This window comes from Pseudophryne corroboree, chromosome 5 (assembly GCF_028390025.1).
Source record: "Pseudophryne corroboree isolate aPseCor3 chromosome 5, aPseCor3.hap2, whole genome shotgun sequence".
In the NCBI taxonomy this organism is placed as follows: domain Eukaryota; kingdom Metazoa; phylum Chordata; class Amphibia; order Anura; family Myobatrachidae; genus Pseudophryne; species Pseudophryne corroboree.
In genome coordinates, this window is record NC_086448.1 from 387,296,829 (window position 1) to 387,320,661 (window position 23,833).

The window sequence follows — 23,833 nt, forward strand, 5'->3', positions numbered from 1 at the left end:
AAACATCCCTTCGGATCCGGTAAAAGCAAACACTCTCCATTTGGTGGTACAATCCCTCCTTGACGCAGGGGTGATAGTGCCGATGCCTCTGGCTCAGAGAGCCAGGGGGTACTATTCAACGTTTCTAGTTCCGACACCGAATGGGTCTTCCCGGCCCATTCTCTACCTCAAGTCTTTGAACAAATTTGTGAAAGTTTCCAAATTCTGTATGGAAACTCTTCGCTCTATTGTTCTGGCCCTGGAGCCCATAGACTATATGGTATCCCTGGACAAACAGGATGCTTACCTGCATATACCTATTGCCATGTCGCATCAGCAATACCTGCGGTTTCCTATTGGCAACCTATATTTTCAATTCCAGGCCTTACCTTTTCGTCTGACCACAGCTCCATGAATCTTCACCAAGGTCATGGCGGTCATGACTGCTGTGCACCGCCGTTAGGGTATCAGGATCCTGCCATATCTGGATGATTTATTGATCCTGGTGATCTCTCCGGAGGTTCTCCTCCGTCATCTGGAACTGACAGTCCAATTACTGCAAGCCCACGGGTCGCTCATCAACTGGAAGAAATCCTCACTGGTTTTCAGACCTGCAGGGTTTCTCGATAGAGCGTCCTCTTCTACTTACGCAACGCCAAGACCTCCTCGTTCAGGGCCCTTGTGTCTACCGGGATCTGGCCCGACTGGCTTTGACGGTGTGGCTCTTGAAGCTGCAGTTCTGAGGGCCAAGGGATTTTCTGAGGCGGTCATTCAAACTATGCTGAAAGCCCGTAAACCGGCTTTGGCTCGGATTTATTATAGGGTCTGGAATTTTTACTTCACCTGGTGTGCGGCTAAGAATTATAATGCGTACGAGTTCAGTACTGCCAACGTTTTGGCTTTTCTGCAACAGGACCTGGACTTGGGCCTTCGTCTGGCCTCCCTCAAGGTTCATATTTCGGCCTGGTCGGTGTGGTTTCAGAGAAAAATTGCATACTTTCACTCAGGGTGTTTTATGGATTCAACCTGCCTATGTTCCTCCTGTGGCTCCTTGGGATTTGTCGGTTGTTCTGGATACCCTACAAGAGTCTCCGTTTGAACCTCTTGAGTCTGTGGACCATAAGTGGCTTAAGGTCTTGTTTTTGCTGGCTATTGCCTCTGCTAGACAGGTTTTAGACTTGGGTGCCTTGTCCTGTCGGACACCCTTTCTGATTTTTCACCGTGACCGGGCGGTTCTTAGAACTCGCCCTGGTTATCTGCTTTATGTGAAAAGAGCAGCTTCGCTTAGGAGATCTGATTCTCTCTTTGTTCTTTTTGGTTTTCACAAACGTGGCTGGCCTGCTAATAAACAGACCTTGGCCAGATGTATTAGAATGGTGATGGCACATGCTTATGTACAGGCTGGCCTTCCAGCTCCTGCTACCATCAAAGCCCATTCTACTCGGTCTGTTGCACCTTCTTGGGCGGCCCGCCGTGGTGCGACCCTTGAACAGCTGTGCAAGGCGGCTAAGTGGTCCTCAGTGAACAAGTTCATAAGGTTCTATGCCTTCGATACTTCCGCCTCCCAGGATGCCTCCTTTGGACGCCGGTTTCTTGTGCCCGCTACAGTGCGTTCCCTCCCATAAGGAACTGCTTTAGGACATCCCCGATGTAATTCCCTGTGGAATCACAGTGTACCCCGCTGCAGAAAATGAGATTTATGGTAAGAACTTACCTTTGTTAAAATTTCTTTCTGCGAGGTACACTGGATTCCACAGGGCGCCCACCCTGACACTTAACTTCTTTGGGTTTGTATGGCATTAGCCGCTGGTACCTTCTCCTGTCGTGAGAATGTAGTTGTATGTGGCTACTAACTGTTGTCATCTCTCTTACCTGTTACTGCATTGGACTGGTTAACAAAACTGAGCTCCAGTGCCTGGAGGTGGGGATATAGAGGAGGTGGCGCTATGCATCCTGGGAACAGTCAAAGCTTTTAGCCTGTTGGTGCCTCGGATCAAGATCCAACTCTACACCCCAATGTAATTCCCTGTGGAATCCAGTGTACCTCGTGGAAAGAGATTTAACAAAGGTAAGTTCTTACCATAAATCCCCTTTTGAAGCTGCACCCCCATTAATTAGGGGCTCTCCAGTTAAATGTATGTTACAATCTAAAGATCCGAGATATCTAGTGTCTGTCATTTACTCAAACATATTACATGCCCATCAGAGGTCCGACTTGCCCTCTCTCAGGCTGAAGTGGCAAGGGGATCTGGGACCAATCTCTGATAGTATTTGGAAAGATGCTCTAGGTACCCCACATACTTTCACACAGGCAGTTTGTTACCAACAAAGTCAGTAATTCTTGGACCACAGGGTGTACATCACATCAGAATGACTTTGTGAAATTGGGGGTAGAAATTATTTGTACTGTCCTAAAAGTGGTTCCATGGAAGGGAACTTTTGGGATATGCTTTTCTTCCTGCCCATAGGTCTCTCTATTATGGGACAGTGTCATCCGCACGTTGGTGTCTACGGGTGTATTGCCCGGTTATGGATGGCCCTTAATGGCCCAGTTTTGAGGGCCTGGATATCCCTAGTAAATTAAAATGTAGCTCATGAAAAAATTGTTTACTTAGCCAGGAAAGCTGTAAGAAATGTTTTTATGCCATATGGGCTAAATGGTTAGACAACCCCTATGCAGCATCTCCGAGTGGGGTGAGTATCTGGGGGAGAAATAATTAGTGGGGTGAGTGTGAGGATCTGGGGGATAAATAATGTTTTCACACCATCGTGCATGATTACAATATATACGGCGATCTGAATCCTAGCCTGCGTAAGAGAGAGGGCAGAGGGAGGGAGAGAGAGGGGAGGCAAAAGAGAGTGGGGTCCGAAGGGGAGATAAAAAGAGAGAGAGAGAGAGAGAGAGACAGACAGACAGAGAGTGGGGGCCGACAGAGACACAAAGAGATGGTGAGCAGTACTTGCCACTTGTACAACTCTAGGATTGTGTTGCTCCTACCTGGCTTCTGAGGCGTGGACAATTAGGTGTTCCTGCTGCACATCGAGATGGCCAGCAACTTTCTTCCCTCCCATGGACTTTTGACACCAGGGACGTCAGGGAACGTGCAGGAGTATGTAATGGGAGGAGCTGAAAGATCAGCCCCTCCTCCCCCCACCAGCCGGGCAGTCCCACACAGGCAACATTACAGAGTATGGGGGGAGGAGCTGAGAAAACGGCCTATCCTCTCCCCTCAAGCCAAGCAGTCCCACATAGGGCAGCATTATAGAGTATGGGGGGGAGAAGCTGAGAGAGACCCCTACTCCACCCTCCAGCCGGCCAGCCCTATACAAGCAGCATTATTGACTGTAGGGGGTAAGAGCTGAGATCGCGGCTCCTCCTCCCTCGTTATGGCCATCAATGTGTTTACCATCGATATCAAAACTGTGAGTGGCCTTCGATGGTCACAAAATATTCTACAGAAGACCATCAATGGCCACAGTAGCGGATCTTGCCACGGGCAAGCAGGACTTTTGCCCTGGGTGCCGCCTTCTGGAGAGCGCCGCACCATGGCAAGATCTAGTTTCCCTTCGTGGAGAGGACCTTTGCTACGCGGTGCGCAATGACGTCATCGCACAACACACAGCATTTCGCGCAGCTACTACTGTACAGGGGGCGTAACTGACCACGCCCCCTGTATGAAGACACGCCCCTATTTCCCGCCCGGGGCGCAAAAAGGCCTAGAACCGGCCCTGAATGGCCATCCCTGTTATTTCTGTAAATGACCCGACGAGCAATCACAGCCCGGGGGCGAGGTTTCGCGGGTGTCATGGACGAAGCTATGCTGAGTCCCGGGACATTGCAAAAAATATATATATAATTGTTTATGCTGTGCCATTGATGGAGGGAAACCATCTGGTTCTCTCCCAACGATGGCAAAAGCATTCGACACCGCCCATAAACCATTGATGATTAGGAATCATCGATGGTTGATGACAATTCCTACTCCTTTCCCTCCCGGCCGGGACCCGAACACTGCAGCGGCTGCATTGACGCAGACTCTGGGGCACTGGAGGCAGGCAGCGCAGCGTTATAACTTGAGTCAATGTGACTCACTATAATGCCAGCGCTGTAGGCCCCTTCACTACAGTGGGCCTTGGTTCCGACCTATGAATATGTTTGCATAAACATACTGTATAAATGACAGAAGCAGTTATTCCAGTCACATCGCAATGCGACCGAAATGTCCCTTTTGCCGGCGCCTCTGCCTGTTGGTTGCTATGGGCAACATCCCATCTTAAACAGAACTCCCATCTTAATAAATTTACCCCTTTGCCTCTGTTCTGGGTATCTGCCAATCCCATAGTATGGGTTATGATCCGATATCCATCCGTGAGCTGTGACACAGCCTGATCTAATGTTTCTATGTTTGAGTTGCTGAGTTGTGCCTGCCCAGGCAAATGTGTTGGGACTTACCCCGCATGCTGCCCTACTGGCTTCAGCAGCTGTTCTGGCAGTCCATCCCCTCCCTTCAGACCTGATATATACCTGGGATTACAAGATGATAATCACGGTGTCCAATCTCATCGGCAGCAGCTCCAATTTCTTTCATTACCCCTTAGCACTTTGCCACTTCGTCTCTTTCCAAGCTTCTCTTCAAGACATTGATTTACACTCTGCAAATGACCAGTGGCATGGCCTGCACCTGCCCCTTCTACCACTACATCAGACAAACATCTGTATCCCCCAGGGTGGGAACTTGCGGCTCGCCCTCTCCTGGCTGAATAGCCATGAGAGCTTGTGCCAAACACAAATGTCACACTGTCTGCTCCCCCATTGCATGCTACAAGCCCACTGACTACATCTCCATTACACACCCTGTTCAGCCCATGTGAGTTGCATTCCTCCCCTTCTATGGTAGGCCCCACCCCCTTCCCATGGGACCTCCCAGGTCTGTTTCCAGCAAACGTTCCAAGAGGACCAAAGCCTATTCCTTAAGGATCTCTATTAATGGTTTCTCCTTTTTAGCCAGACCCCTCTCTCATCATTACAAGTCATTTAAATGGCTACTTTTGGTTTCCATGGCTGCTCCTCCCACTATGATACCTCCTTCTTAACTGCCTTTTCCTCATTCAATCTGGACCTCTGGATGCCTATTAGCAACAAGCTCATCTTTAGTGACCCCAAAACACCCCCCTCCCAACACACACACTCCTGTGTTACCACAGGGTACTGGATGATAGGTCAACAGTAAAATAGGTTGACCCCATATGGTGACATGCATTAGATCGACAGGTACAAATGCTCATCATAATGAAAAGGTCGACAAGTTCAAGTGGTTGACACGACAATGGTCAACACACAAGGTCAACAAGTTTCTTTTATTCATTTTTTTTTCATTTTTTTTCCGATTCCATCCTTATAGACTACAATTGGGAATAGTAAGCTTGCCCAAAGCGCAGTGAGCAAAGTCAACCAGGGAGGGTACACATTTCCACTCATTTTCCTTATATGTGGTTAACCATAGAAAATTACATCCAAAAACACTTGCATCAACCTTTTTGTGCTGACCATTCCCATGTCAACTTTTTGTACCTGTCGACCTTTTATTGCCTCTACCTTTCCCATGTCACTCGAATGACCCTGTCAACCTTCTGACCCAGTCATCCAACTTCATGTCGACCAGATGGGGTCGACCTATTGACTGTCAACTTATTTCCGGCCAACCCACTGATCCACACCTGCTACCACAGCCCTTCCACATTTACCAACCAGATCTGGTCCCAGGCTCCTTCCCCATTGTTGGGTCCTTTGGATGGTTCCCTACACAGCTCTTGCAGGCGATCACCAGGGAGTGGCATCATTCTTCTTTGTCTTTTGCTCCTTCTCTTCCTCTGCTCCTGTAATTAATGTTGCTGTGTTTTCTGATTTCCCTATTTCATGTCATCCCCCTTCTCTGCCAGGGTTTTGGATTCATGTTCTGTGCATCTGTATTTTCCAGGTTCCACAAATATTAATACTTGATCCTTCTGGAGCAATGACACATGTACCTCATTTTCATGGTTTCAATCCGTTTCACGGTGGTAGCCAGTCTTCTGGTTATATGCTGACAAGGGCTTTGGTTTAGCATTTTGAAGTCAGTGTGGGCAGCACTATCACTGGCACGCATCAGCAGCTGACACAGATAATAGCTCATAGTCCACAATGTAAACAATTATAATGCATGAGGTTTGCTTTAGGATTAGAGAGCAAATTTGTACCAGCCATTTAATTGATATGATTTCTGTCACTTAGCAGGCCAAGATGGTGTTTGTAGTTGTTAAGGCTCCGAGAGGGAGCCTTATTTAATTGGCTGGTCGACATGCTTGTCTTTGCTATCTGCTATTTAGAAACCTGGCCTTCAGAGCATCTATATATCCTGAAATATGTGCACTTATCCGTGTAAATGACATATAAGGGCAGTACATAGTGGATGTACAACAAAGATTTTTCATAAGTTTCCATGCCAGGGTTCCATGTCCATGTCAGACAGGTTTCCATGTCCTTTGGGTTTAAGTATGTGGATGTCTTGTTGGACATGATGTAGCATGACAGGGACCAAGAGATTCCTTGCATCAAAAGCCTGACTGCTGGCCCATTATGAACAATTGCCTTTTCTGAAAGAAAAATGCCTTGCCTTTAATAGTAACCAGAGTTCCAGGAGTGCATGATGCCTTTTTGCCTCTCCTGTGTGACCCACTGGCCACTGTCCTAGCATGATTCACGATAAAGAGCCTTTCTGTGTCAGCGCTGGAGAGGTGGATACGTTTGCATTACTTCCATAATGATTATGATGTTTAATTACAATACATAGATGATGCAGATTTGGGCGCTTCTGGTGAAGGTTCATATTGAATAGGATTTTCACTTGCTGCTGCTCCACCCCAACTCTTTTTATTTCATAGGATTCAAGATGGACGGTGGTTTTATGCTGACTGCTGCCTGCCCATGGGCTGCAGCATTCATGCAATGTCTTTAAAAAATGAGGCATGATGGGGTCAATCACTACATGGACAATATCTCATTGTCAGTCTGCCATGGAGTGGTGCATGTATAGATGTGCTCTCCTGCCTGCAAGCATTGTGCCAGGTGTACCAATTAGCTTTTGGTATTCTATGGGGCTTTAGGGTCATTGATTATGTCATATTTAATGACTGTTGTTTTATCCGGTATGTCTGAAAGCAAATTTCTGTTTGAGAAATCATTTAGCCTCATGTTGTTGAACAGTTGAGTGGGTTTTAGCTATTTAAAAGTTTAAAGAATATTCCGCGCTAATTAATAATGTAATGTAGTTAGCGGCTCCTTTTTTATTAAATGAAAGAAAATGTAAATACAAGGAGCGCTTGTGAAAAATTAAAACTAAGTAATATGTAAAGCTGGATTATAGTGAACTTGTATATAAAATTGTATATAAAATTATATATAAAAAAGCAATACCTGTAACAGAAAAGTTAAGTGTTTACAGCTCCTTTATGAGTAGTTGGAGTGCAGTAAGTCCGTGCAGTCAGAAAGCGGGTTCCATTGTATGAATTGCCAGTGGCTGGGGCCGCGTGAGGATGATCAAAGGGATGCACGCTAACTAAGCTATCCCTAGCTCTTACTAACCTTTGGTGGCATGGATCCTCCTGCCGGCTGGTTACCTCACTCCTCGGTGTGAATTTGAGCGTTGCATCCCACGTGTGTTGCTGGCGGTCGGCACAGCGCTTTGGTGTCACTGAGCGTCTTGTGCAGTCCCTCTGTATGCTTTGGGGCTAACAAGAGTCCAGACATAGTGTCTGGAGAAACTTTATCCCATAGTTGGGAGAGTTGTGACAAGAGGTCCTGTGCCAAGCCAGCATCCTTGAGATTCTTAGAGCAGGGTTGGAAGGTGATAATGAAATTAAACCGGGTGAAGAAAAGTTCTGAACATGTCTGTCTGGAGTTGAGTCTTTTGGCTGACTCGATATAAAGTAGGTTCTTATGGTCTTTAATGACTGTGATGGTATACAACTCCTCCTAACCAGTGTTTAAGGTCTTCAAAGGCCCACTTAATAGTGGAAAGCTATCAATTTCTGACATCATAGTTGGACTCGGCAGGAGAAAACTTGCATGAGAGGAAGGCACAAGGGTGCAACTTGTCATCTAAATGCATCTCTTTGAGAAAGAATAGCACCAACTTCTACTTCAGATGCATCCACTTCAACAATAGAAGGTAACTCTGGAATTGGATGACAGCGTACAGGAGCTGAGACAAATGCTCTTTTCAATGCATCAAAGGCTTCCAAAGCTTGGTGAGGCCAGTTGGTGGTGTTTGCTCCATTTTTGATCAGGGCGGTAATGGTAGCTACGAAAACTAATGAATAAATAAATTATAATAATTAAAGAACCCTAAGAACCTTTGGATGACCTTCAAATTGGTGGTTAGAACCCAATCAAGAAAAACCTAGAGTTTACTAGAGTCCAACGAAAAGCCCTCTGGGCAGATGACATATCCCAGGAAGTAAATTCAAATTACATTTTTCCTAGTTTCGCGAACAGATGGTTCTGGAGTACTTGTTTCACATGACATCGATGGAAATATATGGGCCGTGAGTAGATGAAAATATCATCCAGGTATACTAAGACAAATTTACCTAGGAAACCTCGGAGTACATCATTTAATCAAATCCTAAAAGACTGCTGAAGCGTTATAAAGCCCAGGGGCATAACTAAATGCTCATATTACATGGACTAGGTGTTGAAGTCTGCCTTCCACTCATCCCCCTTTTTTATACAAATAAAATGTAATGCTCTGTGAAGATCAATGTTAAAAAAGATGGTGGCTTCTTTGAGTTGGTCAAAGTGAACCAAGATCAGAAGTAAAGGATAGGTGTTTTTGATGATGATTTTAGTCAATCCTCTGTAGTCAATGCACTGTCTCCATCTTTCTTCGAAACATAAAAAAAGAGAGATTTGGTAGCCTTTACTGAGGTTCTCTTTATTATATTCATCCACTGCTTTAGTCTCAGGAGGTGTCAAAGTATAATGTCTACCCTTAGATAGTCTGGCCCCAGGAATTAAATAAATGGTGCAGTCGTAGTTACGATGCAAAGGTAATGAATCAGCTTTTTTCTTGTAAAATATATCTTAGAAGTCATGGCAGCGATGAGGAAGACCTTTGGGAACTTAATGAAGCACCCTAACCGGCAAAGACAAACAGGATCCCAGCAAATAATTTCTCCTTTGGGTTAGTCAATGATAGGGTTACAATGATAAAGCCATGGATAGCCCAGAATAAGGGGATCCATGGTAAAGCGATCAGCAAAATGGTCCTTTTAAATGTAGAGATCCTAAAGATCAGGGCACAGGCTGGGTCTGGTACATAAGTTTTCCACCGACTGACCTCCCTGTTTGATTAAGTAACAGCCCTACTGCTCTCACACATTGCTTTCTGCCACTCAGTTATACTATCTACATCACGGGTAGCCAACCCTGGTCTCTGAGAGCTACCAACAATGCACGTTTTCCAGGTCTCCTGACAGAGTCCACCTGTGGATCTTTTAAAATGTGACAGTTAGTAATAACTGCATATGTGCACCTGCCAGTTGAGCTGCAAAACGTGAACTGTTGGTAGCTCTCGAGGACCAGGGTTGGCTACCACTGATCTACATCCACTGTGTAACCATCTCAGTCTTTCCGTTCCCTCCATTTCTTCCCAAAAACTCCTGTTTGCACTGTCTCTGCTTTTACTACACCCCCCTTCTCATTGTTCATTCTATATTACCCCCACTCCATTCTATATTATTCCTCAGAACAACACTACTGTAGTGGAATTATGGCTCCTCGATCCTGTCCCATACCAATCCTCACTGCTAGGTCTCACCCTCCTCCAATTTCCAGACTACCATTCAGAACCCAGCCAACCTGATCCCCATCTCCCCTGTGCCCTCCCTTCCTTTCTCCTGTGCACTCTGGAATGCTAGATCAATCTGCAACAAACTGCCAATTATCCACGACCTCTTCATCTCCCACTATTTTAACCTTCTTGCCATCACTGAAATCTGGCTCTTCTCCTCTGACACCACCTCTCCTGCTGCCCTCTCCTACGGAAGCCTCTCCTTCACCCACACGGTCAGACCTGATGGCCGCCAGGGTGGAGGCTTGCACCTTTCGCGTCAGCCCACCTGAGCCTTCCCTTGAGGTCCACACTATCCGCCTCTTCTACCCCATTCACCTCCATGTGGCAGTAATAAACCGCCACCCTGGCCATTATTCACCTTTCCTTAACAACTTTGCTGCCTGGCTTCCACACTTTCTTTTCTCCGACCTCCCCTCTATCATCCTCGGTGACTTTAACATCTCTATTGACATCACTAATGCTGTTTCCACTAATCTTCTCGCTCTTTCCACCTCCTTTGGACTTTCTCAATAGACCTCCACTCCTACTCACAATCTCGGCCACTCCCTCGACCTCCCTCGACCTTGTCTTCACCCACCGATGTGATCTCTCTGACTTCTCAAACGCTTCCTTCCCTCTCTCTATCCACCATCTGCTTTCTTTCACCCTCTCATCCTCCCTTCTCCTCTCCACGCCCAGGCCCACCATCACCAGACGCAATCTCGGGTCTCTGGACTCCGCTATCCTACCCTCCCTCAAGACTTTCCTCTCTCTCTTCTTTCCACTATGCCTCCTTCTATAACTCTTCCCTAACCGCTGCTCTCGACTCTGTGGGCCCCCTCTCCTCTGTCCCCCTCTGCCACTCTAAACCCTTACCCCGGCACACCAAACTAACCTGTTTCTCACAAAAATGTTCACGGTTTGCAGAACGCTCCTGGAGGAAATCTCACTCTCTGGCGGACTTTCTCCATTTCAAGTTTATTCTCTCCTCCTACAGCTCTGCTCTTTCCCTCGCCAAGCAATCCTTTTTCCAAGTACTCATATCTTCTCATTCCTCCAGTACATGCCGCCTCTTTGAAATTTTCAACATTCTCCTTCGCCCCCCTCCTCCTCCCCTCCCATCCTCCCTCACTGCCAATGACTTTGCCTCCTTCTTCATCTCCAAATTTGAGGATATCGGACACAACATCTCCTCCCGTCACCCCTCTGCTGCCCCCCCCCGCCCCCATCTTTCCTCCCCTCCATCTATCCCACCCTGTCCTCCTTCCATCCAACTTCAGACAAGGAAGTCCACTCCCTCATCATTTCCTCTCCCCCTCGACCTGCCCCCAGGATCCCCTTCCCTCCCATCTTCTCCGCTCCCTCTCCCCCACTGCCTGCTCTCACCTTGCTCACCTCTTTAATCTATCGCTCTCTACCGGCATCTTCCCCTCACCATTCAAACATGCTCTGGTCTCACCCATTCTCAAAAAAAACAACCTCGAACCTTCATCACTCACTAGCTACCGCCCCATCGCTCTTCTCCCTTTCGCCTCCAAACTACTTGAATGACTGGTCTATAGCCATCTCACAAGCTACCTCTTTGACAACTCCATCCTCGATCCACTACATTCTGGTTTTCGCTCACTCCACTCCACTCCACTGAGACTGCCCAGGTGAAAGTCATCAATGACCTGCTTTCGGCCAAATCTAGGTGCCACTTCTCTCTGCTCATCCTTCTGGACCTCTCTGCTGCCTTTGACACCGTGGATCATCCTCTCCTCCTCCGCACACTCCAAAACATTGGCCTCTCTAGCACTGTCCTTGACTGGTTTTCCTCTTACCTCACCAATCGCTCCTTCTCTGTGTCTGCCTCCAGCAGCGCCTCACACCCTTCCATCCTTCCTGTTTGTGTCCCTCATGGTTCTGTCCTAGGCCCCCTTCTGTTCTCCCAGTACACTTCTTCCCTGGGTGCATTCATTAACTCCTTTGGCTGTCAATACCACCTCTATGCTGATGACACTCAACTCTACCTCGCCTCTCCTGATCTGTCCCCCTCTGTCCTCTCTCAGGTTTCCAGCTGCCTCTCCGCAATCTCCTCCTGGAGATCTAAGTGTTCTCTGAAACTCAACATGGACAAAACTGAACTCATCATCTTTCCCCCACCCAGAGCAACACCCCCTACCAATATGTCTATCATGGTTGACAACACCATCATCTCCCCCATTCCCCAACTCCTCTGCTTGGGCATCACTCTTGACTCATCCCTCTACTTTGCACCCCACATCCAAGCTCTGGCACAATCCTGTCGGTTACAGCTATGCAACATTGCTCGCATCAGGCCATTTCTCTCCCAGGACCGCTATTGTTCAATATTTTCATTAACGACCTAACAGAAGGTCTAGAGAGCATGGTGTCAATTTTTGCAGATGATACCAAATTGTGTAAAGTTATAAATGCGGAGGGGGATGCTGAGTCTTTTCAGAACGACTTAGTTAAATTATAAGCTTGGGCAGCGAAATGGAGAATGCGCTTCAATACAGACAAGTGTAAGGTAATGCACTGTGGTAACAAGAACAAAAATAACACCTACCTACTAAATGGGGTAAAATTAGGGGATTCTGTACTGGAAAAGGACTTAGGTGTCCTCATAGATAGCAAACTAAGCAGTAGTACCCAAAGTAGGACTGCAGCAAAGAAGGCTAATAAGATATTAGCATGCATAAAACGGGGAATTGATGCTAGGGACGAGAGTATTATACTCCCGTTATATAAATCACTTGTGAGGCTACACCTTGAATACTGTGTACAATTCTGGGCACCTTACTACAAAAAGGATATCCTGGAGCTAGAAAAGGTTCAAAGGCGGGCGACCAAACTAATTAAGGGTATGGAGACGCTGGAATACGAGGAAAGGCTTACAAGACTAGGCATGTTTACACTGGAAAAGAGGAGATAAAGAGGGGACGTGATCAACATTTACAAATATATAAGGGGACATTATACAGATCTTGCGCAGGACCTGTTTTTGGTTAGATCAACACAGAGAACTCGTGCACACTCGCTCAGGTTAGAGGAGAGGAGAATCCGCACAATACGGCGTAAAGGCTTTTTCTCTGACGTCCTAGTGGATGCTGGGAACTCCGAAAGGACCATGGGGAATAGCGGCTCCGCAGGAGACTGGGCACAAAAGTAAAAGCTTTAGGACTACCTGGTGTGCACTGGCTCCTCCCCCTATGACCCTCCTCCAGTTAGATATTTGTGCCCGAACGAGAAGGGTGCACACTAGGTGGCTCTCCTGAGCTGCTTAGTGAAAAAGTTTAAGTATAGGTTTTTTATTTTCAGTGAATCCTGCTGGCAACAGGTTCACTGCACCGAGGGACTAAGGGGAGAAGAAGCGAACTCACCTGCGTGCAGAGTGGATTGGGCTTCTTAGGCTACTGGACATTAGCTCCAGAGGGACGATCACAGGCCCAGCCATGGATGGGTCCCGGAGCCGCGCCGCCGGCCCCCTTACAGAGCCAGAAGACTGAAGAGGTCCGGAAAATCGGCGGCAGAAGACGTCCTGTCTTCAATAAGGTAGCGCACAGCACCGCAGCTGTGCGCCATTGCTCTCAGCACACTTCACACTCCGGTCACTGAGGGTGCAGGGCGCTGGGGGGGGCGCCCTGAGACGCAATAAAAACACCTTAGATGGCAAAAAATACATCACATATAGCTCCTGGGCTATATGGATGCATTTAACCCCTGCCAATTTTTCCTTAAAAAAGCGGGAGAAAGGCCGCCGAGAAGGGGGCGGAGCCTATCTCCTCAGCACACTGGCGCCATTTTCCCTCACAGCTCCGTTGGAGGGAAGCTCCCTGACTCTCCCCTGCAGTCCTGCACTACAGAAACAGGGTAAAACAAGAGAGGGGGGGCACTAATTTGGCAGATAAATCTATACAGCAGCTATATAAGGGAAAAACACTTATATAAGGTTATCCCTGTATATATATATAGCGCTCTGGTGTGTGCTGGCAAACTCTCCCTCTGTCTCCCCAAAGGGCTAGTGGGGTCCTGTCCTCTATCAGAGCATTCCCTGTGTGTGTGCTGTGTCGGTACGTTGTGTCGACATGTATGAGGAGGAAAATGGTATGGAGGCGGAGCAATTGCCTGTAATAGTGATGTCACCCCCTAGGGAGTCGACACCTGACTGGATGGTCTTATGGAAGGAATTACGTGATAGTGTCAGCACTTTACAAAAGACTGTTGACGACATGAGACAGCCGGCAAATCAGTTATTACCTGTACAGGCGTCTCAAACACCGTCAGGGGCTCTAAAGCGCCCGTTACCTCAGATGGTCGACACAGACCCAGACACGGACACTGACTCCAGTGTCGACGGTGAGGAAACAAACGTATTTTCCAGTAGGGCCACACGTTACATGATCACGGCAATGAAGGAGGTTTTGAACATTTCTGATACTACAAGTACCACAAAAAAGGGTATTATGTGGGGTGTGAAAAAACTACCCGTAGTTTTTCCTGAATCAGATGAATTAAATGAGGTGTGTGATGAAGCGTGGGTTTCCCCCGATAAAAAACTGCTAATTTCTAAAAAATTATTGGCATTATACCCTTTCCCGCCAGAGGTTAGGGCGCGTTGGGAAACACCCCCTAGGGTAGATAAGGCGCTCACACGCTTATCAAAACAAGTGGCGTTACCGTCTCCTGATACGGCCGCCCTCAAGGAACCAGCTAATAGGAAGCTGGAAAATATCCTAAAAAGTATATACACACATACTGGTATTATACTGCGACCAGCAATCGCCTCAGCCTGGATGTGCAGTGCTGGGGTGGCTTGGTCGGATTCCCTGACTGAAAATATTGATACCCTGGACAGGGACAGTATATTATTGACTATAGAGCATTTAAAGGATGCATTTCTATATATGCGAGATGCACAGAGGGATATTTGCTCTCTGGCATCAAGAGTAAGTGCGCTGTCCATTTCTGCCAGAAGAGGGTTATGGACGCGACAGTGGTCAGGTGATGCGGATTCCAAACGGCATATGGAAGTATTGCCGTATAAAGGGGAGGAGTTATTTGGGGTCGGTCTATCGGACCTGGTGGCCACGGCAACGGCTGGGAAATCCACCTTTTTTACCTCAGGTCACCTCTCAGCAGAAAAAGACACCGTCTTTTCAGGCTCAGTCCTTTCGTCCCCATAAGGGCAAGCGGGCAAAAGGCCACTCATATCTGCCCCGGGGCAGAGGAAGGGGAAAAAGACTGCAGCAGGCAGCCTCTTCCCAGGAACAGAAGCCCTCCCCCGCTTCTGCCAAGTCCTCAGCATGACGCTGGGGCCTTACAAGCGGACTCAGGCACGGTGGGGGCCCGTCTCAAGAATTTCAGTGCGCAGTGGGCTCACTCGCAAGTGGACCCCTGGATCCTGCAGCTAGTATCTCAGGGGTACAAATTGGAATTCGAGACGTCTCCCCCTCGCCGGTTCCTGAAGTCTGCTTTACCAACGTCTCCCTCCGACAGGGAGGCGGTATTGGAAGCCATTCACAAGCTGTATTCCCAGCAGGTGATAATCAAGGTACCCCTCCTACAACAGGGAAAGGGGTATTATTCCACGCTGTTTGTGGTACCGAAGCCGGACGGCTCGGTGAGACCTATTTTAAATCTGAAATCCTTGAACACTTACATACAAAGGTTCAAATTCAAGATGGAGTCACTCAGAGCAGTGATAGCGAACCTGGAAGAAGGGGACTATATGGTGTCTCTGGACATCAAGGATGCTTACCTCCATGTCCCAATTTGCCCTTCTCACCAAGGGTACCTCAGGTTTGTGGTACAGAACTGTCACTATCAGTTTCAGACGCTGCCGTTTGGATTGTCCACGGCACCCCGGGTCTTTACCAAGGTAATGGCCGAAATGATGATTCTTCTTCGAAGAAAAGGCGTCTTAATTATCCCTTACTTGGACGATCTCCTGATAAGGGCAAGGTCCAGAGAACAGTTAGAGGTCGGAGTAGCACTATCTCAAGTAGTACTATGACAGCACGGGTGGATTCTAAATATTCCAAAATCGCAGCTGATTCCGACGACACGTCTGCTGTTCCTAGGGATGATTCTGGACACAGTCCAGAAAAAGGTGTTTCTCCCGGAGGAGAAAGCCAGGGAGTTATCCGACCTAGTCAGGAACCTCCTAAAACCAGGCCAAGTGTCAGTGCATCAATGCACAAGGGTCCTGGGAAAAATGGTGGCTTCTTACGAAGCGATTCCATTCGGCAGATTCCACGCAAGAACTTTTCAGTGGGATCTGCTGGACAAATGGTCCGGATCGCATCTTCAAATGCATCAGCGGATAACCCTGTCTCCAAGGACAAGGGTGTCTCTCCTGTGGTGGTTGCAGAGTGCTCATCTTCTAGAGGGCCGCAGATTCGGCATTCAGGACTGGGTCCTGGTGACCACGGATGCCAGCCTGAGAGGCTGGGGAGCAGTCACACAGGGAAGAAATTTCCAGGGCTTGTGGTCAAGCATGGAAACGTCACTTCACATAAATATCCTGGAACTAAGGGCCATTTACAATGCCCTAAGTCAGGCAAGGCCTCTGCTTCAGGGTCAGCCGGTGTTGATCCAGTCGGACAACATCACGGCAGTCGCCCACGTAAACAGACAGGGCGGCACAAGAAGCAGGAGGGCAATGACGGAAGTTGCAAGGATTCTTCGCTGGGCGGAAAATCATGTGATAGCACTGTCAGCAGTGTTCATTCCGGGAGTGGACAACTGGGAAGCAGACTTCCTCAGCAGACACGACCTCCACCCGGGGGAGTGGGGACTTCACCCAGAAGTCTTCCACATGATTGTGAACCGTTGGGAAAAACCAAAGGTGGACATGATGGCGTCCCGCCTCAACAAAAAACTGGACAGATATTGCGCCAGGTCAAGGGACCCTCAGGCAATAGCTGTGGACGCTCTGGTAACACCGTGGGTGTACCAGTCAGTGTATGTGTTCCCTCCTCTGCCTCTCATACCCAAGGTACTGAGAATCATAAGAAGGAGAGGAGTAAGGACTATACTCGTGGCTCCGGATTGGCCAAGAAGGACTTGGTACCCGGAACTTCAAGAGATGCTCACGGAGGACTCTACCTCTAAGAAAGGACCGCGGCTGCGTTTGACGGCATGGCGGTTGAACGCCGGATCCTGAAGGAAAAAGGCATTCCGGATGAAGTCATCCCTACCCTGATCAAAGCCAGGAAGGATGTAACTGTGCAACATTATCACCGTATTTGGCGTAAATATGTTGCGTGGTGTGAGGCCAGGAAGGCCCCTACAGAGGAATTTCAACTGGGTCGTTTCCTGCATTTCCTGCAAACAGGACTGTCTATGGGCCTAAAATTAGGGTCCATTAAGGTTCAAATTTCGGCCCTCTCGATATTCTTCCAGAAAGAACTAGCTTCAGTTCCTGAAGTTCAGACGTTTGTCAAGGGGTACTGCATATACAGCCTCCTTTTGTGCCTCCAGTGGCACCTTGGGATCTCAATGTAGTTTTGGGGTTCCTAAAATCACATTGGTTTGAACCACTCACCACTGTGGACTTAAAATATCTCACATGGAAAGTGGTAATGCTGTTAGCCCTGGCTTCAGCCAGGCGTGTCTCAGAATTGGCGGCTTTATCCTATAAAAGCCCTTCCCTAATTTTTCATACGGACAGGGCAGAATTGAGGACTCGTCCTCAATTTCTCCCTAAGGTGGTTTCAGCGTTTCACTTAAACCAGCCTATTGTGGTACCTGCGGCTACTAGGGACTTGGAGGATTCCAAGTTGCTGGACGTAGTCAGGGCCCTGAAAATATATGTTTCCAGGACGGCTGGAGTCAGAAAATCTGACGCGCTGTTTATCCTGTATGCACCCAACAAGCTGGGTGCTCCTGCTTCTAAGCAGACTATTGCTCGTTGGATTTGTAGTACAATTCAGCTTGCACATTCTGTGGCAGGCCTGCCACAGCCAAAATCTGTAAAAGCCCATTCCACACGGAAAGTGGGCTCATCTTGGGCGGCTGCCTGAGGGGTCTCGGCTTTACAACTTTGCAGAGCAGCTACTTGGTCAGGGGCAAACACGTTTGCTAAATTCTACAAATTTGATACCCTGGCTGAGGAGGACCTGGAGTTCTCTCATTCGGTGCTGCAGAGCCATCCGCACTCTCCCGCCCGTTTGGGAGCTTTGGTATAATCCCCATGGTCCTTTCGGAGTTCCCAGCATCCACTAGGACGTCAGAGAAAATAAGAATTTACTTACCGATAATTCTATTTCTCATAGTCCGTAGTGGATGCTGGGCGCCCATCCCAAGTGCGGATTGTCTGCAATACTTGTACATAGTTATTGTTACAAAAATCGGGTTATTATTGTTGTGAGCCATCTTTTCAGAGGCTCCTCTGTTATCATGCTGTTAACTGGGTTCAGATCACAAGTTGTACGGTGTGATTGGTGTGGCTGGTATGAGTCTTACCCGGGATTCAAAATCCTTCCTTATTGTGTACGCTCGTCCGGGCACAGTATCCTAACTGAGGCTTGGAGGAGGGTCATAGGGGGAGGAGCCAGTGCACACCAGGTAGTCCTAAAGCTTTTTACTTTTGTGCCCAGTCTCCTGCGGAGCCGCTATTCCCCATGGTCCTTTCGGAGTTCCCAGCATCCACTACGGACTATGAGAAATAGAATTATCGGTAAGTAAATTCTTATTTTTACGGTAAGGACGATACGTGTTTGGAATTCCCTGCCTGAGGGAGTTGTAATAGCAGACTCAGTCAACACCTTTAAGAACGGGTTAGATAAATTCCTAATGGATAAGGATATCCAGGCTTACGGGGCATAGTCACGCACTATGGTTATTATAAAAAAGAGGGGTAAAACGTAACAGCAGTCATCAACTTCAGTCAAAATTTTCTACAAAATAATCGTGCATAGGAGACCACAAATAGGTTGAACTCGATGGACAATTGTCTTTTTTCAACCTTAGATACTATGTTACTATGTAATACTACACAGGGGCATTACTACTGGGGGCAATACTACACAGGGGCATTACCACTAGGGGCATTACTACTGGGGGCACTACTAATGAGGGCATTGTATAGGGGGCACTTCATAAGGGGCATCACTCTTGGGGACATAATGGGCACCATTACTCTACATATGGGGCGCCATTACTATGGGCTCCACGTAAGGGGCACTACCTCTGTGGGCACTACCACTACAGTGAACATTGCATAAGGGGCACTAATACTGTGGGCATTGTATAATGGACATTACTGCTGTGGGCATTATGTGTATTAGTGGTGCTACTACTGTGGGCCTTGTGTATAAGGGGCACTAATGTGTGTCATAACATGAATAAGGGACACCACTATGTGGTGTAATCTGAATAAGATTGTGCTACTGTGCGGCATAATGGGATACTATTGCGTGACCACGTCCCTTTCTTTGTTGAGACCATGCCCCTTTAGAACTAAGGGGCTGGGGAGGGGGGAATTTCACCAATTCTCTAGGGCCACTTTAAGCACTGGATTTACTTATCAGTGTTTTCTCTAGCTTTATCCATTTACTGACTCTTTTCTGCATCCTTACTGGGTAAAAAAAAAGTATGTGTAAGTGCAGATGTCTGTTAATCATGCACATTTGACTTTAAGTGTTTGCTGGCAGCATTAGGCTGCTGGCAAATAAGAGAATATTGTGGTACAGGTACTGCGGATGATCACCTGGAAGGTAATTAATGGTCCTGGATGCCCTGGCAGGCTGGCATTTGTGGTTCCTCAAGTGTTAGCATGCCCTGGCAGCAATTTGAATACTGGTGCATGTATTTCTGCCAGTGCCAGCATACCCAGTCATTTTAGTAAGGACAGATCTAGCTGGGACCTGTAGTTAGCCTGCAAAAAAAAATGTTGTTTCTATTTACAACATATCCACCTCCCTGGCGTGTGTGAACAACCATATAGCTATCAACAAGGGACCGACTTTTCCTGGGGGACACATTTATTTATTATTATTATTTATTAACAGTTTCTTATATAGCGCAGCAAATTCCGTTGCGCTTTACAATTTGAAATAACAATAACAAACTGGGTGATAACAGTCATAGAGGTAGGAAGGCCCTGCTCGCAAGCTTACAATCTATAGGGAAATAGGCATATGTACACAAGGAAAGGTGCTATCTATTGCATAGAATGAACAGACATGTGAGGATATGTGTGGACTGTACAGAGTGGATGTAATTTGATAGGAAGGTTTATGAAAGTTATGTGGGCGGTTCAGGAATTTGATACGCTTGCCTAAAGAGGTGAGTTTTGAGGGAACGCTTGAAGGTTTGGAGACTAGAGGAGAGTCTTATTGTGCGTGGTAGGGCATTCCACAGAGTGGGTGCAGCCCGATGAAAGTCCTGCAGTCGTGAGTGGGAGCGAGTAATGAGTGTGGATGAGAGACGCAGGTCTTGTGAAGAGCGAAGAGGTCGGGTTGGGAGATATTTTGTGATAAGCGAAGTGATGTACGTTGGTGTAGTTTGGTTAATGGCCTTGTGTGTGAGTAAAAGTATTTTATATTGAATGCGGTAGAGTACAGGTAACCAATGGAGGGACTGACAGAGTGGATCTGCAGACGATGAACGTCTAGCGAGGAAGATAAGCCTCGCCGCTGCATTCAGAATGGATTGTAGTGGTGAGAGTTTCGTTTTGGGAAGACCAGTTAGGAGACTATTGCAATAATCAATGCGGGAGATAATGAGAGCGTGGATTGGAGTTTTAACACATTTATATTATCCTGCTCGTGAATACAACCCCATGCTGAATCATTTAAAGCGGTGTGTCACTATGATGGGGGACTTCATGCTGCAGGTTTCCCAGGGATCCATGCAGTTCTGGGTATTGATGCCAATGGTAAGTAATTGCACATGTAAAATGCATCCCAAAAAAATACATTTTGCTTCCTATACAGAATTGGTTGTATCTCACATTTTCATCCAGCTCTGCATATGTATATGTAGCACAATACATTTTAAATTTGCAACTTGTGTCCTACTACTTAGCATAGTCCCATCATTTTTTCTATATATACTGACATAGTATACATAGGCATAGAAATAGTAGGTGCAGGGTGTGCGACTGCTATAGGGCCCATGTCACCTCCAGCACTCCCCCTACACCCACTTGTACTGCCTGTCAGCCACATTAACCTCAACTTCTTTGCCCTGTGGCATCACCTGCTTTAGCAGTGTCACTGCAGGCTCTGTTTCTCCATCCTCAATGATGCTAGCAGGAGGCGTGGCATTGGTTAGCCCAACTTCTCCCAGCATCGGTGAGGATGGAGCCCGCCAGGACACTGACAGCAGATGTTCCTGCTGCAGCAGCACTTTGCTACAAGAGGAAAAGCCATGGAGCACAGAAAGTGAGTAGGTAGGTGTGGGTGTGCGTGCATGAGGAGGGATGGGGACGGACAACACAAGGTGCGTGTGGGTGCAGTGCGGGAGGCTTTGGGTTGTGGTGCGGTGTAGGGGGGCCCCATTACGTATAGCTATGCCCCTGATATTATATGTAAACTATAAATACATATAGCAATATCATTTTGGTAAAAGGCAATATTAAAGCCATCCTAGTAAAAGTCCTGAGTTTAAAATGTGATTTAAATCTAATTTAAAAAGTAAATGCAATACCAATGTCACTGGTTTTAACAAGTCTGTAAAGCAACTGGCTGCAAATTAATTTATGTCAATAGATAAAATAATACTCTTTATTGGCAAGCAAATTACTTGCTGATAGCAGATTGCACTACAGGTTAATTGCATTCAGGGCCTAATTCAGATCTGATCACTGGGCTGCGTTTTTGCACGGCGGACAATCAGGTCCAAACTGCGCATGCATATGCACCGGAATGCCAGGTGCATTGGACAACAACAACGGGCATCGCCGGACACCGACGGGATGGTGCGAAAAATCCGTTCGCACGGGCATTCGCAAGGTGATTGACAGGAGGAGGCCATTTGTGGGTGTCAACTGAGCGCTTACAAGGAGTGTCCAGAAAAATGCAGGCGTGCCCAAGCGTTTTCATGGAGGGTGTCGGACGTGAGCTGCGGCCCCGATCAGCCTGTTCTCATCGCACTGGAAGAGTAAGTCCTGGGTTGCACACACACTGCACAAAGTGAATTTTTGCAGCTCAGCTACACATGCGATCGCACACTTGCACAGCGAATTTACACTTCCCCTGGAGGCGGCGACTATTTGATCACAGAACAGCAAAAAAACCAAAAAAACGCAGTCCACGATCAGATCTGAATTAGGCCCTCAGTCTCTACTGCACTCTTTATCAATAACACAATTTGACTTACAGTATAACTCCAAACAACCCAGATTTTGTTGGACTGACTAATTTCTCTGCCATACACTGCACAATAATACTGCAAACCAGCCCGTCAAATGACTGGTTTGACCGGTTATTATTCAGTGTATGAACCTGAATGATAATCGTTCACAGCCTGAAAAAGGATAGATTGGTTTGGTTATCAAACCTGCCCAATCCACCCTGATATTGTTAGTCCAACTTCATGCTCTGAATGGAGATCGCCCCATACATCATGTCCAATTATCTTGCCATTTCTCCTCTCCTAGGGGTATATTTACTAAAGTGCAGGTGTTTAGAAGTTAAGATGTTGGCCATAGCAATCAAGCAGATGCTGGTTATTATCTTTAAGATGCTAGATAAAAGATACGTAGAATTTGATTGGTTGCTGTGGGCACCATCTCCATTTCTAAGCACTTTAGTAAATACTGTATACCCCTTAAGCTGGGTACACACTGGCAGATATATCTGCTGTTCAATCGATCTGCAGATATATCTGCAGATGGTGGTTGTTCATACACCCAGAAAGATGCACCAATATATCTTAAAGATATATCTGCTGTTCAATCGATCTGCAGCTATATAAGCAGATGGAGATTGTTCATACACACTGAAAGATGCACTAATATATCTGCAGATATATTGGTCATCTGCTGTGTCGCACAGCAGATGCAATATATCTGTGAAAGACGTCTTTCACGGACATATTGCTTGTACACACCTGCAGATCAGTAAAAGATATATTGGACAACCAACTGATTGGCCAATATATCTGCCAGTGTGTACCCAGCATTAGTCTGTGTCAGCTGGTTATCTGCACTGTCCTGCAGTTTATATCCAGCTTTCGTGCTGAGCAGTCAGATCTTCTCAATTTAGCAATAATTTTTATTTGTTGTGTTCATAGTTAATGAGAAATCTTTCTTTAATTATTAATAAAGGAAATAAATAAATAAAAAATGTTTCGCATGCTGAAAATGTTAAATATTGCACCTGGTTTTGCTTTTTACATGATTGCCCCTTTAAAACATCAGGCATACTCACAGAATTTCACAATCTTGGCATTGTACAGGCCATGACATTTACCCCAATATTAAAATTATTATATTTTTTACATAAAAGATGTAAATTAATCCACATAATATGACTGCAGATACAAAAAAATAAATAATTTTTCACCTTGAGTTTGCCAGCGGTACTGTTCCTCCGTGGAACTGAAAAGAAAGAAAGTAGGATATATTATTTTTAAAATAAAAAACATAGTTTTTTTCAACAAAATAGAAAATGTCTTATAAATGTTGAATTATATCATACAATAAAAAAATGTAATCTACAATATATTGGTAACAGACGGCGCTATGTACAAATATTAAAAAGTCCTTACTCCCCTGTATACAGTATCTGTGCACCCGGTGCCTCTTTCAGACAATTTTTCAACAGTACATGTAGAGAGAAAAGAACAAACAATACTGTAATACAGTTAAAAATGATATGAACACCCCAAAGAACCAGGGACGTACGGTGAGTTAAAAGGCTAAGAAGGCACTAACTAGCCCCAGAGCCAAATTTACATACAAAATTCGAGCCAAAGGGTACATGTGAGTATTATACACAGGTGCAGCAGTATAAACTCCTGGAGAT

At 46.6% G+C, this 23,833-nt stretch overlaps 1 protein-coding gene across 6 annotated transcripts in view; it reads right to left on the reverse strand.

Moving 5' to 3' along the window:
- The window catches only part of CTNND2 (catenin delta 2), a 1,915,824-nt gene that overhangs the window by 1,301,119 nt on the left and 590,872 nt on the right, over positions 1-23,833 (reverse strand). For all 6 annotated transcript variants that reach the window (XM_063922708.1, XM_063922704.1, XM_063922707.1 and 3 more), the window contains exon 4: positions 23,372-23,406. In XM_063922708.1, the coding sequence (XP_063778778.1) occupies positions 23,372-23,406 (35 nt within the window). The remainder of the gene's footprint in view (positions 1-23,371; positions 23,407-23,833) is intronic.